This window comes from Arvicanthis niloticus, chromosome 3, assembly GCF_011762505.2.
Source record: "Arvicanthis niloticus isolate mArvNil1 chromosome 3, mArvNil1.pat.X, whole genome shotgun sequence".
NCBI classification, from domain to species: Eukaryota; Metazoa; Chordata; class Mammalia; order Rodentia; family Muridae; genus Arvicanthis; species Arvicanthis niloticus.
Window position 1 is genome coordinate 45,249,837 of NC_047660.1, and position 25,654 is coordinate 45,275,490.

Genomic DNA, 25,654 nt, shown 5'->3' on the forward strand with positions numbered 1-25,654 from the left:
CTCTGTGCACTTGGCTGTGGGGTCCACGTTTACTGGTAATCGGCAAACACACATTGGCTCTTAACAAACACAGCTGGTTTGTCTTGGTCTTGTACATTGTAAGTTTTCTGGTAAATAAAAAAGTTTTTTAAATGCTGATTATATATTTGTAGAAGATATAAAAGATTATATATATATATATACATATATATATATATTGTATCTATTAGAAGCAGACTCTAATCGGAAAGTCAGTGTACATAATGAATGTAAATCAGAGTGGATAGTTATGGTATTTGTATATGTGAAAAAGAGTTATATTCTTGCCTAAGATAATTTCAGAATAGGTGAAAAGATCCTTTTATGTAGCCAGATTTACAAATCAGAGACCCCAAGTCTCACTAGCATCTTTGTTTCCCTTATGTGTGTGCTTCTGAATCTGTCCAATAAATAGAAATCACAATAGAGGTATAGAGACATTGATGTTGATCAAGTTTAGATCCTAGCATTGGAATCAGGAACAAGGCATCGAGAATGCTGGTGATGTGCCGACAGCATCGGGGATGCATTGGGATGCTGGTGATGTGCCGACAGCATCGGGGATGGCATCAGGATGCTGGTGATGTACCGACAGCATCGGGGATGGCATCAGGATGCTGGTGATGTGCCGACAGCATCGGGGATGCATTGGGATGTTGGTGATGTGCCGACAGCATCAGGGATGGCATCGGGATGCTGGTGATGTGCCGACAGCATCAGGGATGGCATCGGGATGCTGGTGATGTGCCGACAGCATCGGGGATGGCATCAGGATGTTGGTGATGTGCCGACAGCATCGGGGATGCATTGGGATGCTGGTGATGTGCCGACAGCATCGGGGATGCATTGGGATGCTGGTGATGTGCCGACAGCATCGGGGATGGCATCAGGATGCTGGTGATGTGCCGACAGCATCGGGGATGGCATCAGGATGCTGGTGATGTGCCGACAGCATCGGGGATGGCATCAGGATGTTGGTGATGTGCCGACAGCATCGGGGATGCATTGGGATGCTGGTGATGTGCCGACAGCATCGGGGATGCATTGGGATGCTGGTGATGTGCCGACAGCATCGGGGATGGCATCAGGATGCTGGTGATGTGCCGACAGCATCGGGGATGGCATCAGGATGCTGGTGATGTACCGACAGCATCGGGGATGCATCGGGATGTTGGTGATGTGCTGACAGTGTTCCTTCCTTTTTTCCATAGATCTATCTAAAAACAGACTGGTGGAAGTGCCAATGGAGCTGTGCCAATTCGTATCACTGGAAATCCTCAACCTGTATCACAACTGTATCAGAGTCATTCCGGAGGCCATTGTTAATTTGCAGATGTTGACCCACCTAAACTTGAGGTAGGTTTAATGTGAAAACTTGTGATCACTTTCCTTCCGTGAACAACACAAAACCCTCCTGTGTTCCTGTCTACCATCTTTGCAATTCTTGATCACACCTGCAAGTAAATCCTAGAGGTCATTAAGAATCTCTAGGATTCTTTGTCCTAGATTTACAGAGTCCTTAGTGTCACTCTGGTGCTGGGTGTCCCCAGATGTCAACAGAGCAGGGTTCTGAAATGACTTGTGTAGCATCACTGTGTCCTGTCCGATGGATGCTAGGATGTAGTCTTCAAGAATTCATGTAGCCTTTGAAGGAAGAGGGGAGAAGAAAGTGAACAAGAATGATAGTCAAGGCGTTTCTAGAGGAAGGGGAGATAGCCATTCTTTGTGAGTTTGGTCACTTTAAGAGAAAGTGTCACACATCTTTGACACCAGCACTTAGGAGGCAGAGGCAGGTCATCTCTGAGTTTAGGATCAGTCTGGTCTACATTGTGAGTTCCAGGACAGCCAGGGTGAAAGTGGGGGGTGGGGGTGGGGGGAAGAAAAGCAAGTGTGGAGGACATTGAGCTCCCTAGGCAAGACAGAGTTTGCCTTCTTAATCCACAGTGAATTAAGCCAGTGTCTACACTGGATAGTCTACACGGTAATGTTGCACACTAGCTCTAGACTTTGAAGAAAACTGATTGTTTTAATCCTTGGGTTTAGATTTTGCAGCTGGCTGCTCTGGCTCCTTCGGGAGAGAGGGTGCAGTGTGCTATTCCCCGTACCTGGATGGAAACAAGCTCCCAGGTTCCAGCCTGAGTCCTTTCTCACATTGGTGTGTAAGGGGTAGGACCCAGTCAGCAAGGCTTGTGCTGCATAACAAATACACCCAATTTTAAAGCTCAGAATTCCCAGCAGGCCAGACACAGCAGCTCTTTATAACAGATAATGTTGCCAGTGGGCTTCTTGGTTTTTTTTGTTTTTTGTTTTTTTTTTTTTTGGTTTCACTTTTGTTTGAAAGGCATTCTGCTTTGTAGCCAAAGCAACAAAGAGGGCTTCCAACCCGTTTCTAGTAATCCATATTTTCCCCTCAAGGTAAAAACATTCCTAGACTCAGTTGTCATTAGCTTTAATTTATTATTATTATTATTTTTAAAAATAAAATGTAGGGTACTGTTAGGGTAGTCTGCAGGTTCATTGAGCTGGTTTTCAGTTCCACAGGTTTCTGGTTTGTCCGTCCAGCTTTAGCTGTAGCAGAAAGCTTGCTCCCCAGGACTTGTCTGGAAACCCCCACAGCAGTGTCTGTAGATTCTGGTTCCCCAGCTTCTCAAGAGATTTATTCAGGAAGGGTGATTGTTGCCGAAGCTGATGCAACTCTTCTGTTTACTTCTTCTGTTTACCCAGTTCTGTCCTGCTATAACATTTTTATCCTAATAGTCAGCTAGTAATAATAAGTAAATTAATGTAACACAACTTCATGTTAAGTCCATGTGCACCAAGAACTTTAGGGCATAGTTGACTATAAAATCCTAAAAACCTTGATGATCTAATCTTAAATGTGTTTTTAAACATACCAACGTTGAGTGTGTTCTGAGCAATTGTAGGTTGCACCCCATTGAGAGTGAAATATTGCTGTCCTCAGATAAGTAGAAAGATTATAATCAAGTCTGCGCCTCAGAATTTTTTAAGACAGGAGAGGGACTGGAGAGATGGCTCTGCAGTTAAGATCACTGGTTGCTTTTCCAGAGGACCAAGGTTCAATAACTGTCACTCACTGAAGGGGCTCACAGCTGTCTGTAACTGCAGTTCTGGGGATCCGATGCCCTCTTCTGGTACCAAGGATGCAAGGAGTATACAGAAATGCATGCAAACAAATCACACATACATATAACATTTTTTTTAAAAAATTAAAAACTTAAAAAAAAAGACTGAGAAAAACTGTTGGTGACGGGCACAGACTAACGCAGTGGGCGTTCTCTGGTGAATTTCTGCATGAGGGATGGAGAAAGAAGTGCAGAGGCTCCTAATTGGACTTGTGGCTTAATCTCACCATGGTGTCTCATCTCACAACTGTATTTGCAGCTTTTATATTTTGTCTGTTTTTCTTTTTCCACATTTCCTACTGTGAATATTAATATGGCTGAGACTTACTTTCTTGCACCAAACATGTGGTCTTTGAAGGAATGTGCTATAAGGAAAAAAAAGAAAGAGTCTGTCTCTTACCGCCCAGAAGCTTTATATGAGGGAGTATAAAACATGTTATGATTAGCCTCTAAGTTTTTTTAAAAGGCCAGGCGTTACTGCTAGTACTGCTATTGCTGCAGCTTTTGCTTCTTCTTCCTCTTCTTCCTCCTCCTCTTCTATTGCATTATATTTTAAATTTCTTTTGTGTGTGGTAGGTCCTGTGCACCATGGCATGTGTGTGCAGGCCAGAGGGCAACTTACAGCAGTCAGTTCTTTCATTTATCTTTGTGGGTCCTGGGGATCGAACTCGGGTCCCAAGGCTTGGTTGCAGGTGTCTTTACCCCACAAATCATTTTGAGAACCCAACATACTAACTTCCCGGTTTTCTGTGATAAACCATTCTGACCAAGGCACTCAGGGAGGGAAGGGTTTATTTGGCTTACAGCTTACAGTTCATCATCGAGGGGCATCAGGTCTGAAGCTCAAGGCAAGACCTGATGCAGAGACCATGCAAGGGTGCTGCACATTGACTTGCTTACCCTGGCTTGCTCAGCCTGCTTTCTTACACAATCTAGGACCACTTGCCTAGGGGTGGCACCACCCACAGTGGGCAGGGCCCTTCCTTATCTATTATCAACTAGGGAAATGCCCCAAGGGACTTGCCCACAGGTCAGTCTCATGTTGGTAATTCCTCAGGTGAAGGTTACTCTTCCTAGGTGACTCTACTTTGTGTCAGGGTGACAAAAACAAGTGACACTTTTGATGCCCCATACATGAATATGTAAATATGAAATGATGATGCAGGAGGTTTTGAGTGTTATATTGTTATTCAATTAGAGTCCTTAAGGTCCCACTTGACTAATAGATTTAGGAACAGGACTTGCCTGTCTCTTGAGCTTTAGTTATTTCTAGGCTTGGGAATGATTTTGGTAGAATGAATCACTGCTCTTGCCTGAGATTTGTTTGTTGTTTGTTTTTGTTGTGTTTGTTTTTGAAACAGTAGGTGACTTCGTACATTTGTTTACTTGCAAATCTGTAACCTTGTCTAGACCATGTGGTTGAGTAACATCACAACCTTGTGTCTTCTGTGTGACAACTTCCTAACTCAGACTAGCCCTGACTCCAGTTGGCTGCAAGCTGGTAACAGGAGAGGCTTAGGAGGTCATGCTTGGGCGACAGCTTTAACGAATACGGAGTTATTGGATTTAAATCTTCATTTAGTTGGCTGTTATGTGTCGAACAGCTTGGGAGTCCGTTTTCTCCTTTGACATATGTGTTCTCGGGATTGAATTTAGGTGTGCAGGCTGAGCCTTTTGCCTGCCCTGAGTTCTCTCCTTTTATAAGCAAATACAACATTTTCTTTTCTGTGGTGCTTGGTTCTTGTTCTCTCCCCTCACCCCCCTTTCCTTCTTTCTACCTCTCCTATTAATTAGGAAGAAAGGCCTTTTAGGTAAAGTAGTACAGATAAACCATCTTTCCAGATCTTGTTCCTGTACTTAACATAAAGCACTCATGTTGTTTCATTTTATGTTTTGTTTTGTTTCTGGGGCAGTGGGGATCAACCTCAGGGCACTGTACTTGGAAGGCTTGTCCTCTGTCACAGAGCCACAGTGCCAGCCCCGTTCTTACAGTTTTTAAAATTTCCCCTTTTCTTAATAAATTCTAAGCAGGAATTGCTAATTTTGTACATTCTAAAATAGAAAAGATCCCATATAAAGATACTTTGAATTTATGGGAAATGTTCGAAGTTGGTTTCATCCCCTGAGAAACACTGTACATTATAGCAGTGTAAACAACCATAAATATTTGAGAACAGTTATGGTCATGGTGATGGTGGTAGTGATGATGATGATGATGATGATGGTGGTGGTGGTGATGAAGGAGAAGGAGGGAGAAAGAGGAGGATGAGGAAGAAGAGGAAGAACAGGGAAATGTTACAGCTGCTTAGCCAGGTTCTTGGCTGGTATAGTCTCTTCTTCCTGTGATCTGCAATTTTCAAATGGCTGTTTTGTGCCAAGGACCCTTGCATGCTCTCAAGCAGCAGGATTAATTCACACATGAGAACATCTTTACCACAAACTGCAGTCAGAAACATGAAACTGTTCTCCGAATTTTCTCACATGATGGAAATGTAACATTTGTGGAAAAGACTGATTTATTGCTGTTTATGTAGCCTGTGTTTGAAGCACGGAGTCTTTTTCATCTTTGCTTTTTGCTGTTCACAACCAAAGGTTATGTTAGTTTAGTGAATGCGCCCCCTGTGTCTTCCTGTTAGAAAATGTCTTTGTCCAAGAAATGTGGCCAAGAACAATAAAACTGATTCAGCAAGCCTGTTACTGTATAGCAACAAACGCTTAGAACCGACACCATACGGGCAAGCCTAAAATCTATTTGAAACAGTTGGAAAGGTGTTAGAGAACCATAGGAAACTAGAATAGCCCAGAGGAGCGGGGGACTTGGCAGCAGTCAGGACTGTGTGTGCATCTTAGAATGGAGACTTTGGCGTAGCAGGCTCATTTCAGAGAACAGAGGTGTGGACTTCTCATAGCATTTAATCAGACTGCTTCCAGCACGAGGGAGAGTGGGTTTCCTATTCTCAGAGGAAACACACCCAGCTGGACCTGAATTGCTCCTCAGAAACCCTGTGTTCCATCAGCTTAGCTGGTGTCGGTTTGGAGCTGTTGCCTGTATAGAGGGGTTGTCTGGTCCACAAGATGTTATCACACTGCAAAAGGAATGTATGTTGGCTGCCATCTCTGCTGCCTGGTATCCCTTTTGGCTGCTAAACAATGTGCAAAAGGAGCCAACTTCCTGATGGTCATACAACCCGTATCCCCACATTCTTCTGAGGCTCATTCTCAGAATCTTTAATCCTCTGGACAATCGCTTTCTCATTTGAGGGACCCTGGGCCAGCAGGGCAGCTTTAGAAAACACAGTTGTTTCATTTTGTTGTTGTTGTTGTTGAGAAGCAAAAATTAATTTTCATTGTTTTCTTGCCTCATGCTGTCATTTCTAAAGAAGCCATCTGTGGTAAAACAGTGTATCATCTCTCTAGAAAATTGGAAAATCGATACTGTTTTTCTGAACTTGGAGTTTTGTTTCAATTAGTACAAACTTAAATCTCCTTTTTATGAAGCTCTATTCAAAAGGAAAACGAGAGCATTGGTGTGTGTGTGTTTGCTTGAGTATTTGTGTGTGTGTGTGTGCTTATGTACCTGTGTGTGTATACGTGCATGTGTGTACATGTACACATGTATGTGTGTGTATGATAGTTACATTGTATCTTATAAAATCTCAGATACACAGAGACACCAAAACACAGTGAAACCAGATTGGGATTCGGTAATATTCATTTTAAAATCTGAAAACACTTTCCATGGAACCATAGAGGTGAAAGAGGCCATTGGGACATCCAGGCTACATAGCACAACTGTCTACATAGTCTTAAGCCTTGGGTTTTCTAAGGTTTCCAGGCATTTGTTCATATGGTTGAACATATAGTCAGTGGGCCCTAAACTTCTGGGTGTGTTTGTAAATTGTTGTGTATAAAGTATTCATAAATTTACGCCTCTTTGTTTTGTGCTGGCAGGGCTACTAAATACAAGTAAACTAATAATGGGATGTTTCTTATCAAATTCCATTCCTTTTAGCGTAGCCCATACTTGGCAAGACTTCCGAGGAGGGTTTTTCCATCGTACACACCTGATCACAGATGCTTTAGCTCACTGTTTGTATTGGGAGAAAAAAAAAGCTGAAACACAAAAGCGACATTATGCTCTCAGCAGAACGAAGTCTGAGTTCTCTGGCTTTGTTTCCTGTTCTGTTTCTGATCTTTACAGGGATGTGAAGATCTTTGTGCCCTAGAGTAGCTTTCTGGAAATGAGGTGAATTCGGAATTCACTGCAGGCATTTCTCTTCACATGTGGTAATTCTCAATGAGTTTTTTTTGTTTTTTTTTTTTTTTTTTTGAGGTTCCAAATGAGCAAGCTCCAAATTGTGTTTATTTTTCTAACTAGACCAGGAAAAGTCCTGTGAAACATTGCCATTCTATCAATAATCAACTCATTACGTTTCCTGTAAAGCTCCTGCAGTTAATGTACTGTCTTATAAAAATAGTGTTGAAAATAGTGTTAAAAATAGTGAATGTATGAGAGGAGAGATTGGAGAAAAAACATACATATATACATGTACACATATATGTATGTATTTACATATATGTATATATATATTATATACGTGTGTGTATATATTATATACATATTTTATATATACATTTTATATATGTATATATATGTATATACACATACACAGACATACACATATATGTGTGTGTGTATGTGCGTGTATGTATGTGTGTATATATATATATTAATAAATTTGAGGTCTGTGGAACAATCATTGTCCTCGTCTTCACCAGCACCATTTAGTCCCGACAACACTAAGTGAGCCCCTGGGCAGCCTTCGTAGCAGGTGTGAGGCAGAAGGGGGCTTTTTTCCTAAGTCACTGAGTGTCAGGAAAGAGTGGGTCTACCGCTCTGGCATTTTGTAGATGACTGAGCGCTTTGACCTTGGTATCTTGCTGAGTGCCGTCTCCCCTGCATTCCTTGCACTGTAGAACCAGTTCATGAACCTGAAAGTGATTGTGAGGGAGGTTTTCAGGGACAGCCCAAGTGTGGAAACAAGAAGACACCTTTGTATTTGAAGGTTGCTATGGTTCCTCCTTGTATTCTTCAAACTGTAAATTTCTACATTCTTTTCCTTACACTTTTTTTTTTTTAAAGTTTGTTTTTGAGATAGGGTCTCACTCTGTGGCCAGGGCTGTCTTAGAACTTCAGACCAGGCTTGCTTCAAACTTCAAACTCACAGAGATATGTCTACCTCCGCCTCCTGAATGCTGGGATTAACAGTATGCATGACCAAGCCAGTCCCCAGAGTTATTGTTATTTTTAATTAAAGATAAGGAGTGGGTGGTGTGTGTGTGTGTGTGTGTGTGTGTGTGTGTGTGTGTGTGTATACCTCTCAACTAGCTTTTGGTTTTGTTATTGTTGATTCTTATTTTCTAGTTTACTCATTTCTGGTCTATCTATCATGTTTCCTTCATTCTATTTTGCCTACAGATTTATTCTTTTTTTTTTTTTTTTAAAGCTTTGGAGCTTTGGATAAACCTGCAAGTCTCTGTCTCAGTGGCCCCAGTTCTGAGTTGTAGTCTTATGCCACCGTGCCTGGCTTTCCTTTCCTTTCCCTTTTCCCTTTCCCTTTCTTTTCTTTTCTTTTCCTTGTAGAAGTTTTTAAGGCATAGGTATCTTAGTACATAGAGGCTTGGGTGGAATATATATATATATATATATACACACACACATATACATATATATGTATATATACACACACATATATATGTGTATACATATACATATATACATATATGTATATATATACACACATATATATATGAGATTTTATTTTAGTTTCTGGTATTACAGCAAACTGTTAAAAAATTAACGTAAAGCAGTTGTGACTTACAGTAATTGAAGCTTCAGGATGAGATTGGGTAGCTGTATCAATGTGAGTCTTCAGTGTGAGTACTATATCCTGACCAAAGCATGTGGCAAGAAAACAAACAGAAACCAAAAAACCTCAGGAACCAGGAAGCAAAGAAACTGACAAAATGGGGCCCTCTTCCAGACCACCCACCTTCTCAAGACCCATAACTTCTGTCCTAAGAAGGCACTCAGGTGCCTAAGCCTTTAACACATGACTTTTGGGGTCAGTTGTCCAAACCATAGTATACACTGTTGATTTTCTGTTTGTTTGTTTGTTTTTAAAATCACCCTTAAATTGTTTCTGCTTTTCAGGATTATTCTGACCAGCAAGGGTTAAATTTTATAGAGTTGTTTTAAGGTAACTTTAAAAGATATATTTTGAATTTGATTCATTGTTTCAAGCTATGTTTCCTGTTTGTAGATTTGTTAGATTGTTCAAGATTTTCCTTCTAGCCTGTGCAATTAATTCCATGAGTAATTCATGAGTATTTTCTGGGAAGAAATAATACATACATATAATAATGCATATATGTAAAAAAGGTTGTCAACCCCAAATTTAATAGTCATTCGTATCTCTTCCTTTGTGTTTGCGTTTTGTGTTTGTAGCTGGTGTGTTATTGAGACTTTATTTGCTGTGATTAAATAACTGAGCAAAACATCCTGAGGGTGGAAAGCTTTGTTTTGGCTGTGGGTTTTAGAAGCTTGCATGGACCCTGCTCCTGAGGGAGTGGCAGAGCAGTGTTGCTCTCCTCCTAGCAGCCCGGAAGCAGGAAGCAGCTGGAGAGGATGCCTGTGCTAATGGGCTTCCTCCTCCTGCCTTGTTTCCTCTTGGGTCCTTAGCCTATGGGCTGGTGATGCCTATATTAATGGCACTGATTCAGGTTTCTGTCGTTATGTGAAAGAGCTGTACAGCAGTGAGCTCACTGAAGAGGACTGTAGATGGGGAAATATTTCCTGGAGGTTATGAATTCTTTTGCTTCCAGATCAAGTGTTTTGAGGAATGTGAGGGGCCCCGTGCCTGCAGGTGGTGGAGAAGAACCAGAGAATGACCTGTGTGCTTTGAGAGTTCATTTGCTTTGAGTTGGTCAGTAAGTTGAATGACAGCCCTACAGGGAGTCCAGGCAACTGCTTAGGAGCACTCTCCCCTCTGTAGATGATGTCTTCCATGAGACCACTGTGCCCTTAGCCAGAATGTACCCTGGAAAATAGCTTATCTTCCCTGTGGTGACCCTTGAGTGTTTGGTAGCAGTGAACTTACAGAATCCATAGGACTAGCCAGGAATCCTTTATTACTGTCTAAAGGAAGTTTCTCTTCTTTATTCCCTGGGAGTCACCAAACTTTTATACTTAGATCTTCAGAAGCCTCATTAGGAAGGCTCTGCAGATTATACCCTATAGAAAAGCACTTTCACAGTTAAGGTAGAGTCTAGTTGATTGTAGGTCAGAGTGATGCTGCCTGGTCCTGATGGGGATGAAGCAGAAATGCACTTGTAGTTTCTAGGGACTTCCCATGGCTCATGAGCAGAAAAAGAACTCAGGAGGTGTGGGAAATAATGCGATTCTGTTTGGCAATGATGCCAGCTATGTTTTCCTTCCTTGATCACCCTAGGAAAGTACTTTCCTGCCTCTTCCTCTTTTCTGCTCCCAAGGCTGAATCTTCTCTCTCTTTTTATACTTATTTAAAGTTGGAGTTTCCCAAAGCTTTGGTCCCTAAAGCTTCCTCTAAGACCTCCTGTCTCACAAGTTCCGAGTTAATTCTCTATCTGTTTGGCACCTTTGAACATCATTCCTTGCTTCCTTCACTGCCTGCCATCTGGGTCCTCTTGGATATCACATTTACACCTCAGAATGTAGCATGGGCTAAACGAAGTGTAGAGGTTTGAACAAGGATGGCTCTGTAGACTCCTGTGTTTAAATACTTGGTTCCCAGTTCCCAAGGTTGTTTGGGAGGGCTTAGGGGTGTGGCCTTGCTGGAGGAGGTGTGTCACTGTGGGGGTGGTGGGGGTGGGGGAGGGGGAAGCAGGCTTTGAGGTTTCAGGAGCCACAGACAATTCCCAGTTAGCTCTCTCTTTGTTTCCTGCTTGTGGTTCAGCCTGTTGCTTCCCCTCTGACATCATAGACCATTATACCTCTGGAACCATAAACCAAAGGAGTCCTGCTCTGTGTTGCCTTGGTTGTGGTGTTTTACCACAGCCATGGAAAAGTAGCCAAGACTGAGGCCATTTCTCATGTACCTTGGCTTCTTTCTCACTTCCCTTCATGCTTTTGTTCTTCTCCATCACACCTGAATTACCTTGACCCCTTTCCTTCACCCTCATTTGCAGGGACCAATCATTAACTACCAGTGCAGCATTTTATTGCTTCCTGCCGGAAAGTCTGTGCCTTTCCCTTACTGTGTGTATCCTGGGCTTCTTGTGCTGTCTTTAAACTTCAGAATGAATGTTTGGAGGGATGACCCACGAGCTTTGGTGAACCTATTACTAAGAAAGCAGGTGTGTATTGAATTTGCTGGCCAGTCTGCCTACATTATTTGTCAAGTTGGAAGCCAATGAAAGAACCTGTCATAAAAACCAAGGTAGATGGCATGCAAGAGTGAGTACACACACACACACACACACACACACACACACACACACACACGAACCCTGCAACACATACAACAGTATAACCCCAAATCTATGTTGTTGGTTTTTTTATTTGATAAATTTTGTATTTGATAAATTAACATTCTCGACGATACTGAGTTTTTCTTGAAGGACCCCCCCCCCCCTTGATTTTTAAGCGTTTGTTTTCATTTTAAATGAAGCAGATTTCAAGCAGTAGGTTTTTTTCAGTGACTACCATGCGCTTTGAACTTAAAGAGCGTAGTCACAAGGAGAGAAATTATCTGAGGTCGAGGCCGTTATCTCATCAAACTGTGGTTATTTTTTAGCAGTGGTTGCTACCCAGTTGGGGTGTAAACATATGGAATATTTTAAGCAGTGAGTTATTTATACTCAAGAGGAGACTGATGGACTGTTATTGTGGGAAACCAGTACAGTTGCAGTCCCCAAATATGGCACAGGCATGCACAGCTGAAAGGCCCTGCAGCAGCTACTGCCGAATTGGGCTCAAAGCTGTGGCAGTGCCTTTGAAGGTTCACTCTGGGGGCCTGACTGATGTAGTTCGTTCAAACCGAATCCCTAACCTGCTCCAAACATACCTTTTACATGTGTGGGCAGGGAATTAATTGGCATAGTTTTCAAGAACCCAGTTCAAGTCTTAATTGAAATAATCATGTGTATTTCTAGTCTTAAGGCATTTTAAGATTGCAAATGACAGTAACGGCCAGGCTGTGGTTATTACAATTGCTTTCAAAGTGTGGTTTAAACTTGGGCTCCCAGATCGGGTTCATTGAACTGCAACTAAATCCTTTCTTTGGGCTGCGGTTAGTGCAGAATAGTAGAACTCGTGAGACTCTGGGTTCAATTCCCAGCACTACTAAGTATAAATAAACTTTCAGATTGAAGAATTTATGTAACATATTTCTTTTGTTCTACAATGAAGCATGAAGGTAGTGTCTATTTGATTTTAGCTTCATAGCATAAAATTAAAGTGCACCAATACTATCATGAGGTAACTCAAAGGCAGCTTTTGTAGTTGTCACACATTCCTGTGGGAAGGAAGGGCCTGTGGGTAGGAGTGCGGTGATGGCGGGAAGTACTCAGTCATTAAGGGAAGGCGAGTGTGAGATGCTTTGCCGGGGGCGGGCGGGCTTTTCAGGAAGAAGGAAGCAGGAGAATGAATTGATCCTCTATGGATATTGTTCACTGCCCTGTGCATATGAAAACTAGCAGGTGTTGTACGTAAGCAAAACAGAAGCCGGGCAATGATGCTTTAAGGGAAGGAGAGCAGATTTCACACCAAAGAATCAAAATCTCAGCTGAGGTATCCTGTCCAAAAAAAAAAAAAGAAAAAAAAAAAAAAAAAGGAAACTTCCTGGCTAAAGCAACTGCTGCTTCCTGCAGATCAGGTGCCCAGAACAGACAGTAATACTCCAGCAGTCATTCCAGATGCTTATGCTGTCTCTCTGCTGGGAGCTGCAGAGCCGGAACCTGGTGTGGCCACACTGAAACCAGCCCTGTGACTCTTCAGCCCTGAGGTGTTTTCTTATCAATTCTGTAGAGGTTAAATCATTTCACATCAATGTTCCTATGACCATCTGAAGACCTAAAAGTATATCCTAGGGTTGGTTCATGGTTTGCTAAAGAATGGGTGGATGACTGCAGGGAGAAGCTCACTGGTGGGAGTATGCCCCAGTCCTGACTGTCTGGACTAGAGACAGGACTTGGCTGGGGTCAGAGCCCAGTTTGGCTCTCCTCAGCAGGTCTTCGATTATATTTATTTTTAGCTTGTATATGTCTTCACTGATTGAAACATAGACTCATATTTTATTCTTTTTTTTTTCTGTTAGAGAATAGGACAGCCTTATTTACCAAACCCAGTAATTATTGTACAATAAACTCTTTAATAGTATAAAATATCTAAGGTAAAATTCTCATTGGGCGGTGGTGGCGCACGCCATTAATCCCAGCACTTGGGAGGCAGAGGCAGGCGGATTTCTGAGTTCGAGGCCAGCCTGGTCTACAGAGTGAGTTCCAGGACAGCCAGGGCTACACAGAGAAACCCTGTCTCGAAAAACCAAAAAAAAAAAAAAAAAAAAAAAAAAAAAGAAAAGAAAAAAAAGAAACAAATTTTCCTAATTGTGCTACGTGTTTCTCATATGCCTGTTTGACTCAGGGTGTTTAGATGATTTCTGTACTTAAAAAATACTTATGTCTTTTAGGTCTCCAGTGGTGTCTCCCCTGCCCTGCTTCTGATGTCTTGCTAGTCAGTGCTTAAAAGCAGCTGAAATTTTAAGCAATTAAGGACAATAAATTGAAGTTGCCAAGCACATATCTACTCTTGTTAACCCTCCTTTATAAATCATATTAGTAGTAAGATATAGATGGCTTCACTTTTATTTAGTGTTTGGCTAAGTACTTTTGCATCTAGAGGCTCATGCTAGGCAGATCTTTTAAAATATCTTTTACATTTGTGTGTGTGTGTGTGTGTATGTGTATACATGTATGTGTGCACGTGTGAGTCATATAGCATATGTGGAGATTTGATGACAACTTTTTGCAATCTGTTTTCTCTTTTGCTATTAGTCCTGGAGATCAAAATTCAGATTATCAGTATTGGTAGTAAGCTCCTTTACCTGCTAAACCATTGTACCAGATCAAGGTCGATCTTACTATGTTCATTTTTTTAGCCAGCAGAACCAGAGAGATTAAATAGCATACTTCAATCTATAGAAATGATATTTTATCAAAGGTGGGATTTCAATTCCTCCCTTGTAGTCCCAGAATTGGTGGACATTCTACACAGCAATAAAAAGTCATAGTAGATAAATTTTTGATAAACATTTTCTATGAATTATTTCTAAGTCATTTCTAAGTCAGTTTATTAAGTGAAGACACATGCACACACACAACTATATTTTGTAGAGAGGAAAGAGTATTATTCCTTGATGGTGCAATCAGATAAAGAATATTACATGTCTATGTTTTTAAAAAATATTTCAAGAAAAATAACTCTAAACTAACAAAAAGTAATTAACTTAGGCCTTCAAAGTGGACACTGATAAGTTCTTCAGTTAAAATACATATAAATAATACTCTCTAGAAATAAACCCATCAGAAACATCTTGGTCTGTAAATCCCTTAATTTAGGAAGAAAGTGTTGAGGTTTGGTCTTTTGCTATGTATTGTAATGCTTTAGCTCCCAAGGTTGGTTGTCCTCAGGAACAAGAAGATTTTCTTGTTCACCAAGTGTTGCTATGTAACCTTGCTCCTTAGTTTAAAACCATTGGTTGAGTAAAGATGCCTATACCCTATAGCTGGGCAGAGGAGAGGTAGGTGGGGCTTCAGTTCTCTGGATGAGGAAAAGAGGGAAAAGGTAGAGAGAAGATACCAGGGTGTAAAGAATCCTGAGAACTATCCATGAGGGTCGCCCAGTCAGAGTAAGAGTGGCCCAGGAGGGGCACGTTACGTCATATCCTCGGGGTTATTGATTGGGAAGTAGATATTAATAGCCATAGAGGGTTGATATCTGCCCAGCTCTAATGCTGATTAAGGCTTGTTCTAAATATAAAAGTTTTATGTCATTTATCAGAGAACTGAATGATTCAAGGTGGGGTAGAAACCCCAATTAATATTAAATATTTACCACAACAAGAAAGGGCAGAGTGCTGGCATGTGAAAATTCATCCTGGGAATTTTGCCACGAAACTAACAAAGCCAGAGTTGATCTTGAGCCGTGTTACTTGGTTTATGATGAGGAGTTACTGAGAAAGTCATATCAAAGGACCAGGTGAGAGCCAGGCGTTCCTCCCTCTCCTCTCTCCCTGTTTACCCAGGCGTGGCAGGGACAGAGGCAGGAAGAGGTAGGCAGGCTCTCCTGCAGCGAGGACAGGGAATCCAGGGGTACCACAATCGAACCTGTGATTCTATATCAGCTCAACAAGCCATTTTCACTGCAAATCAACTCATTTGTAACAGAGTAACCAAAATAAACAACAATAAAGAAAATTAGCTTTTTTAGACAGGCCACACTGATTAGATTTAAGAGTAAACTTCGGCCTTTACCTTATCAGGCACTGTGTGACGTTATTCTTAAACATTCTTTCCATGAAGGATCTGTTTTTAGCCTGTAGGCTTGCAGGAGAGAAGTGGAGACTTGGGGCCCGTGGGACTTGCCTGAGAGAAATAGGTGTCAGATGAATGGCTTCGGGAAGCTAAGGCTGCGAGGTTGCCTGCAGTGGACGTGGAGTTAAAGGGATACAGTTGCTCTTCCCCTTCGTGAGTGTTTCCCTTGGGGACCACTGGTCTTTGTTACCCATGTGTGTTTCCTTTGACTGTCAGGAAAACTTCAAATAATCCAAACATACCTTGTGACAAAATAAATGAAACAGATGCTGAAAAGAACAGATGTGGCAAAGAGGAAACATGCCATGCCATGCTAGCTATTAAGTAAGTTATTAACTCCACGGACTTACGGAGTGCTAAGCAGCTTTTGATGTGAGAACCATTTGACCCACCAGAGAGGCCATAGACAGTTTTAAAAGCTTAGATTTTTCTAAAGTGTGTGTGTGTGTGTGTGTGTGTCTGTCTGTCTGTCTGTCTGTCTGTCTGTCTGTCTGTGGGAATGTCTTTGAAGGTTAGAAAAAGAGTGGTCCTGGAGTTAGAGTTGAAGGTGGTTGTGAGCCACCCAGGCATGGGTACTGGGAGCCAAACTCAGTCCTCTGGAAGAACAGCTGGCACTTTAAACTATTGAACCACCTCTCTGGCGTCCAGAAGCTTAGACTGTTCAGTTTGAAGCCAGCACTGGCCCTCAAACACCCCCAGGGAGAGTGAACCAGCACAGCAGAGCCTTTTCTGCCTTGTTTTTGGCTGCTGTGAACATGACTCAGTCAGTCTTGTCAATTGCCTGGTTAGGCACTTGCATTGATCAGGTGGCGAGACCAGAAAAGAAGTATAAGAAAGATATCAACATGGGTTGGAAAGCAGAAATTTCTGGAAATACCCATTCCCTCCCCCCCATAATCCTCTCTTCAGCAGGAAGTTGAGATATGCCTTTGTTCTAAGACAGCTGCCCTGTTCACATCCTTTTTGGCCAGTTTTCACCTTGTGAAAAGGATCTCTGTAAACCACTCTGCTTTGGGAGACAGGCCTCACTCTATCCCTGGTGTTCCTTCTCCCTCGGCTTCCTAAGTGCTAAGTTACAGGTGTATACCCCCATGCCTGGCTTACATATTTATAAATATTTCATAATCGCAAATTACCTTGTGAATTATGTACATGTCACCTTTGAATAACTGAGTTCTCTTCCTAGAGGTGACTGTAGGGCCCTCCTCAGAGCTTGAGAAAAGCCAGCAGAATACCCAGGGGACCATTATCCAACCAGTTTCTAAACAGGTCCTCGTAGGTGGGAGAGGGCTGTGGGACATCTGTGAAGATGGAGGGACAGGCTGGGGCCCATTTCATCCATTGTCCCAAGAGACTGGGGAGAATGTCATAGTCTGTCTTTGATTTTAACCCTGGAAGGTAGCTACCCGGTCCCCCAGAGCCAGGGCCCCTGGGAGGCTCTCCACTTGCTGTCTGCTTCTGGACCTTTATGGGAAAGCTTTCTGCCTAGTTGTAGAAATAGCTTTCCTGCAGACCTGGGCCATGGGAAAAATTGTTGATGTGCTATTTCTTGTCCTAATAGAGCTAGCTGGGCATCGCGTGCCTGGAGTAGGGGTGATGTTGAACTCTTTGCTCCGCACAGCACCTGCTTTTTTGAGTCCATAGGTTAGAGTTGCCTTTTGGTGGACCAGATTCCTGCCCTTTCCTATGTGCAGGGGAGGTAGGGTCTCTAGTATAGCATATGCACCACAGTGCATGGAGTACTGCATGTCAGAGAGGTTTCATAGATAGAAACACCATGAGAGAAACATCTAATCCAGTTTACCTTGTTACATGATGTTTCTTACTATAAAAACACGTGTAAGAATTTCAGAAAATATAGCAACATATGCAAAGGAAAAAAAAAAAAAACACTTATTAGATACCCCCAAGGGACTACCAATGATATTTTGATATGTTAGAAATCTGTCTTTCTTACTGTGCCTTACAGATGTTTTTACATATGAACGTACACGCACCGAGGGTATGACATTGACGTGTTACGTGTATGTGCACAAACACAGGGTAGGTTCTAATAGTTGCTATCACATGCTGTTGGCTTCATCTACAAAATAACAGGGAAAGAAAGACAGAGAACGGTACCTGTCTGTCTCTGTGGTAGTGTGACAAAGGGCTCTGTGTTAGGAGGGAGGCCGAAATAAATGGCTGATATGAACATGTGGAGGGAGAGTCAATCAAGCTTCAGGAATTGACTTTCTTTCTCTGTCTTAGAATACCAGACACGGACAGTGGGAAAACTGGAGGCTTGTGTAAGGTCTAGCTCTGCGTGCAGAGTGGAGCAAAGCCTCCATCACACTTGGTTGGCAGCTCTCAGAAGCCGAAGCCCTCTGGGTTCCAGGCATCCTTTGGTAGACGACTATTCTTTTCTCTTTTCCTTGGCTCATTTGCAGGTACTCAGGCTGACTTGAGGTGTAGCAGCTCTTGTTGTAACAGCGTGGAGCTCAGCGAAGGCCACTGATTTGTAGGTTGCTGTAATTCTCCTCTCCCTACCAACAGTGGCTGTCCTTTGAGAAACCACACCTATGCCCATGGACGTTTCTTACCCACCACCCTACACCCCCTCAAGCACCTCTCTTTTTCTTCCTTTTCATGCTTAAAGTCAGTATTTAAAATCTCGGGTGCTGGAGAGATGGCTCAGCGGTCAAAAGTCCTTCCTGTTCTTCCTGAGGACACAGGTTCAGCTCCCAGAAGCCTCGTCGTGGTTTACAACCGTTCATAATTCTACTCTTCAGGAATCTGATGCCTTTTCTGGGCACCTTGCACTTACGCGGTACATGTTCTCAGGCAAAACACTTGTAAACATTAAAGAAGAGGAGGAGGAAGAGGAGGAGGGAGGAGGTGGGAGAAAGAAGGAAGAAGAAGGAAGGAGAGAAAGAAAGAAGTTATCTACCAGAAAATTCTAAATATGCTTAAATTATTTTTATTTATTTTTTGACCGCACGGTGCCTCTGAAGTATTGGTTGTTTTGGTTTTGTCTGACGGAGGTTCCTGTCTGTGCTGTCAGGAGAGTCTGGTTAGATAGCAATCAGTTAATGTAACAAAACAATTGAAATAAACAACTTAAAAAGAGAAAAGGTCTGCTTTGCCTTTCTTTTGGAAGTTCCAGTCTAGTACGTAGGTCCCATTGCTTTGGGGCTGTGGTGAGGTCACGGTGGCATATCTTGGTGGTACTGGTGGAGGTTAGTAGGCTTTTTTTTTTCTTTTAATGATTTATTTTAATTTCCTGTGAACTCATGTTTTGCCAGCACATGTGTCTGTGTGAGGGTGTCAGATGCCCTGGAAGTGGAGTTACAAATGTTGTGAACTGCCATGTAGTTGCTGGGAATTAAACCCAGGTTGTCTGAAAGAACGGCCAGTGCTCTTAACTTCTAAGCCATCTCTCCAGCCTGGTAAGAGGTAGCCTGTGGCACTGGGCCTTTGGGGGGACTATTCATGGCACGAGCTTCCATTGCTCTGGGTTTGAGAGAAAGGTTGTCCTTCTGCCCTTTTCTGTCTTCCTGTCTTTCTGTCCTTCTATCCAAGGAGCCCCATGGCAACACACTGTGCAAAGCTGCCTCCCACAGAGGCCCACTCTGTGTTTATAATGCACACACAGGAGTTGGTGAGACTTGTGACCTGCAGCATGATGGTTTGATCCGTGTAAAGTGGGGTGATCAGACCCGCTGCATAGCATCTTCCCTTCCTTAAACAGTGCTCAGGTGTTTGATGGAAACATTGTAGCCCTTCAGTGATACTGCAATATTAGCTGGCGGCTGGAAGGTTGGCTCGCCTGACTGCTTCAGGACCCCATAATTCATTCTTTCTGTTCAATTATGCTTTTTCTTAAAACTGCACATTTCTTTTAAAAATATTAAATTGTAAATTTTAAAAATTAAAAATCGTTTTTTATATATTTAATTACAGCTTCCCCTCCCTCAACTGCCCCCCACCTCCCCATGGATCTAAGTCCATATGCTTTTTCTCTCTCTCTCCTCCTCTCTCTTTAGAAAACAGGCTTCTAAAATAATAATAATAATAATAATAATAATAATAATAAGAAGAAGAAGAAGAAGAAGAAGAAGAAAAAGACAAACAGACAAACAGATGTACAGACATGAAAAGAGCCAGGGACAAAGCGTAAGAACATACGTATTCACAGAGACACACACACATCCCCACACAGAGAAATCCCATAAAAACCATAAACTGGAAACTATAACATATTAACAAAAGACCTGAAAATGCCCAGACTTAAGCTGCATTATGAGATCCCCCCCCCAAAAAAATAAAAAAATGTTATATTATCTACTGCTGGGTATGGTTCATATATCCAGTGGTTCGTATATCCAATGAGATTCCATTGGAGAAAACTAACTTTTCCTCTGTAAGCAGTTATCAGTTGGAGATAGCTTCTGGGTTAGGGATGAGGCTTTGTGTCCACTTTATCTTTTACCATTGGGACCCCATCTGGCTTAGCCCTGTGCCTGCTGCCACAGTCTTTGTGAGTTCATATGTGCGTTAGCCTTGTTGTGTCCAGAAGGCCTTTTTTTTTCTTGGTGTTTTCTATCTCTGGTTCTTACAATCTTTTTGCCTCCTCTTCCGTGGAGTTCCCTGAGATCTGACAGGAGGGATTGGATGCTCCCTTCTCCCCACCCCCACCAACCCATAACTATCTATTCTGTTCCACCCAGTCTCTTATTCTGTGTTTAACCCCTGTAGTTATGTACATTATAGCTCCGCTTACTGAAAACTTCTTAGCTAACATCCACGGATATGCAAATACATACCATTGTTTGCCCCCCCCCCCCCATGCCTGGGTTATCAAATTCAGAGTAATGTTTTACTAGGCTCTATCCACTTACCTGTGAATTTCATTTTTTAAATAGCTGAGTGATAAATAGTCTGTTGTACAAAGAGACCATTTTTTCATTATTTATTCATCCGCTGAGGGACATCTAGGTTGTTTCCAATTTCTGGCTATTATGGAGAGAGCAGCAATGAACGTGGCTGAGCAAGTGTCTCTGTGGTAGGATGAAGCATCCTTTGGTTATACACCCAGAGTGGTACAGCTGCTTCTTGAGGTAGATCAGTTCACACTGCCACACGGCTTTCTCTCGGGGCTATATAAGTTTACACTCCCACCACCAATGGATGTTTGTACCCCTTGCTGTGTCTGTATCCCCACCTGCATGAGCTGTCATTTGTTTTATCCATCTTGGCCATTCCGACTAGTGTAAATGAAATCTCAGTGTAGTTGTCAAATTACATTTTGGTACTTGTTATCCAGTCTTGTCTATCCCTTCCTTCATTCTTTTTTATGTGTGTTTTTTTCCCCCTTGTGCACTTAAAATTCGAGTGATTTCATAGACGGAAGAAGTATTGGAGTTTTTATATTTGCAAAATGTTCACAGTTGAGCATGGTGCTGCAGGGCTGTGACTGTGGCACTTTGGATGCAGAGAAAGAAGATTATACTGTTGAAAACCATTCTAGGCTGTGGAGGGTTTCCAGGACAGCCACACCTACATAGAGATCTCCAGTCACCCAAAGGAAAACACACTCGCCAACAAAAGAGAACCGGCTCACAGGCAGCATCATGACGTGGCCTTTCTGTTTACATGTGTTCTTGTTGTATTGTCTTTACAGTCGAAATCAGCTGTCCGCCCTGCCCGCCTGCCTGTGTGGTCTGCCTCTCAAAGTCTTAATCGCAAGTAACAACAAGCTCGGATCACTGCCTGAAGAGATAGGTCAGCTCAAACAGTTAATGGAGTTGGTATGTTACTGATTTCTAAGATGCTCTTGCTTGTTAACCGTTAGAGGTCCTCTGAAAGACGTTGTTACAGAAAGACAAGGAGACGTCTGTGATCGTCCTCTCCCATTGCTCTAACCAAATACTGGGAATTTTATACAACATTATTTAGATCACAGTTTTGGAGGCTGAAAGTAAGTGATCCATTTGGCCACTGCGGAGGGATTTCCTCCCTCATAGCTAATAGCATCATGGTGGGAGCAAATGTGTGAGGGAAAGAGTACATGACTAGACAGGAAGCCAGGGAGAGGGAGGGACCAGTTTTGCTCTTTTATGATGATCCACTCTCATTGGCCCTTACTGGGATCCTGTAAGCACTAGATAACCCTGCCTAAGGGCATGCCCCAGTGCCCCAATCACCTGCTCCATCCCTTAAAGGATCCTCCTACCTCCTAACACCACCATAAGCTCTACCCCTTAAAGGATGCCTGTGATGGTTTGTATATGCTTAGCACAGGGAGTGGCACTATTAGGAAGTGTGGCCCTGTTGAAGGAAGTGTGGCCTTGATGAAGGAAGTGTGTCACTGTGGGCATGGGCTTTAAAACCCTGTCCTAGCTGCCTGGAAGTCAGTCTTCTGTTTGCCTTCAGAACAAGATGTAGAACTCTCAGCTCCTCCTGCACCATACCTGGCTGGAAGCAGGGTTCTGAGATCCTGTAAGGAGTTCTGCATTAGAGCAATGCTGTCTCCAGTTCTGCTGTGTGTTCCTTATGTAGTGAGCTGATCTTTGCTGAGGTCTCCTGTGGTGTTCCCAGCTCCTGTCCTACACCTTACTACCTCCACAGTCCAGTCTCCCCCAAGCCTGCAAGTTGTAGAATGTCAGAGTGCCTCATGTTGTAGAAGCTATAGTCCAAGCTCTTAACCTCTTGACCAAATGATGGAACCCAGGCCAGCGAGACAACGACATATGGAAGTTTCACAGCTTATGGTAACTTGAGCTATAACATCCTCATCCCTGGCACTGTCTAGTAGACATCCAAGACACACACAAAAAAATGTGGTTTAAATGTAGTATGGCCATGTTTAAACAGTTAAAAGAAACAAGAGAAGGTCCTGTCTGTAAATTATAATTACTTCTCGATAGGTAAAAATTATGACCCCAGTATGTATATGAGAGAAAACTATGGAGGTGGGACTGTTTGTATCCTAGTGTTTGTACTGAGCCTTTCCCACCAAGTCCAGCATGCATCATGCAGGGGGCATGCACCACACATAGGACCAGCCACACACTAGTGCAGCGCTACACGGCTGAGCCACCAGCTTGATGTGCCGGCTCTGCAGCTTTGGTGTGTTCTGTCCTGTTGTCCCCTGGGTCTGGGCAAATGTGCTTTTGGTAAAAAGTATTTGGGGATAAAGAGGGGGATGCAGTGGGCTGGTTCAGTGGGTAAAGAAACTTGTCACCAAGCCTGATGACTTGAGTTCAGTCCCTTGGACCCTTATGGTGGAAGGAGAGGACTGACTTCCACAGTTGTCCTCTGACCTCCACATGTGGTCTGTGGCATGCATGCACACTAATAAAAAACAAACAAGGATACATGTGCGACATTTATTTGTGAAGCAGGCAAAATACACTATTGACGTTACTTAACCATAGAGAAGTGTATGGCCAGCCTTGATTAAAGGTCATGGACTAAAAAAAGATTATTTTCCATCCATCCTCATTAATCTTTGATTTAGTTCTATTTATTTATTTATTTATTTATTTATTTATTTATTTATTTATTTATTTTGATTAAAATTACTATAGGTAACCGTGTCATGTCAAATTATTTTTAGTTTCTATTGGGGAGAGAGTTCCCTAGAGAGCCAGATATCATTCTTGAGCTGGAGGCTTTTGTTTTTGTAGTTACAAGTTACAGATTACCAATTCATTTTTTTTTTTTAAAGTAAAGTTGGGCACTCCCTGGAGCATTCAGAAAAGTCACCATTTAAGGCTTGAGTGCCGAGGAAGTCACTCCACCCACTGGACTCAAAGCATTGTTTGTTGGCTGGTTTAGAAAAGCTGTTTCGAACACTTTCATATCAGAGTGTTCTGAATAGAATCATACCCACTTCTCAGTGTGCACGAACATTCCAGAGTTAATGTCTACTTTAGAAACAAAGGCCAAATACCTCAGCCATCAGAAAAGTGGTTGTTCTTTCTTACTTTTGCAAGGAAGTCAAGCTGCAGAACATTGTCTTAGCCTTGCCATCACAACACAACTACCTTAGAGTCTTAAGACAGCGTCCCATGTCAGCCATCGCCCCGCACAGGCAGCACCCTGCACAGCCAGTGTCCCACACCTGTGCTCCCATCTCCCAGTACAACCATCATCCTCACACAGCACAGCCATTGCCCCACCCAGCCACTGTCCTGCACAACCATCTGCCTACCCAGCCAACACCCTGGACAACCAACACCTAGCCATTCTTCTTCTTCTCAGCCTGTGTGTATTTTCCATCTGATGCAGGCACTGGTGCAGGGCAATTGATGAAATCTTAACTCTGTATCTGGTAGACAGTCTAGAACTTTCAGACTCCCTTTCCCCCTCTGAATAGTTTCCTCACTGTCTCTCGAAGTTTATCTTGCAGCTTAGATGGTGTGTGTGTGTGTGTGTGTGTGTGTGTGTGTGTGTGTGCTGCTCTGTGGGAAAAGGGAAGAGAGAAGGCTAACATTTTCTGAGCATCTGTTTCTATTAGACTATTAACTATGACACTTACCTGTATCATTTCATCAAGCCTTAAAATAACCCAGCAAGGACGGTATCATGTTGATATGTTATAGTCAAGAACTGGTTTTGTATTTCCTTACCTAAGGTGATGGAGCTACATGTCTGATTAAAGTCCACACCAGTCTTGAGCTCAGTGTGCCGAACTCGCTTGGCATGTGTGCTTCGACAGCTTTCATTCTTAGAACTACAAAGATAGGTAGATAAGCAGTTTGATCAATCGATTGATAATAGATAGATAGATAGATAATAGTTGACACTTGAGTATAGTTGTTACTTGAGTATAGTTGATAGGATATATATATATATCATCTAAAGCACAAAGCAGCCCTCCCTCATCACCTAGACTGTAGATGATCTTCTAGTTTAGAAGGATTGTGGTTTCTGGAGCTCCTTAGTTTACTTTGCTGTGACTTTCTTATTAAAGTTGTGACACGCCACAACTTGCAGATGAGCAGGAGACATTCTCCGTGATGGCTCTGGACAAACAGACATGTTTGAATGTTTCCTTACAGGTAGAACTAGCTCAGGTTGTGAGGATCTGTATGTGCATGTGTGTTTTCATGTTTATAAATGTATTTGGAGGCCAGGTCTTGGGTGTCTTCCTCAGTTGATTCTCCATTCATATATGTGTCTGTGTGATTGTGTGTGTACAAGTGTTGGTATGGTAGTGCATGTGTGTGTGTACACATAACATATGTGCCTGTTCCCGTGCATGGGGAAGCCAGAGAAAGATGTTCAGGGTTCTCTGTCACTCTCTGCCATATTCCCAGGAGACATGATCTCTCAGAGAACCTAGAACTTGCTGTATTTTGGCAAGACTGGCAGGACAGCAAGCTCCAGCAGTCCCCTCTGAGCCTTCCATGAACAGTGTGGGGGATGATAGACACACAGCACCACACCTGGCTTTGAAAGTCACTCTGGAGATCTGGCTCAGGTCCTCATGGCTGCTCCAAGTGCTCGTACTGAGCTCAGACTCCAGCCCTTCTGCTTTAGTTTTTGAGGTGGGATCTCTCACTGACTGATCTAGACTAGCTGTTCAGAAGCCCCAGGAATCTTCTAGTCTCTCTTGCTTCTTCCAGGGCTTCTCCTGTTCCCAGCTTTTTAACATAGTTGCTGGAGAGACAAACTCAATGCTCCTACAAGGGTTTCACCGGCTGAGCCATCTCTGGGAATGTGGTTTTTTTTCTGTACAGCCCTACTGACAGATGAGGTGTTTCTGGTGACAGGTGCTATATCAAGGACACATGTTATATAGTTGACTGGCAGCTGTGAAGACAAGCATGCTAACAGCTTAGTAAAGTTGGGTCCTTTTATGGATGAGACCTTTG

At 42.7% G+C, this 25,654-nt stretch overlaps 1 protein-coding gene across 6 annotated transcripts in view; it reads left to right on the forward strand.

Moving 5' to 3' along the window:
* The window catches only part of Lrch1 (leucine rich repeats and calponin homology domain containing 1), a 181,432-nt gene that overhangs the window by 85,711 nt on the left and 70,067 nt on the right, over nt 1-25,654 (forward strand). For all 6 annotated transcript variants that reach the window (XM_076930728.1, XM_076930730.1, XM_076930731.1 and 3 more), the window contains exons 2-3: nt 1,230-1,374; nt 21,454-21,580. In XM_076930728.1, coding sequence (XP_076786843.1) covers nt 1,230-1,374; nt 21,454-21,580 — 272 coding nt within the window. The remainder of the gene's footprint in view (nt 1-1,229; nt 1,375-21,453; nt 21,581-25,654) is intronic.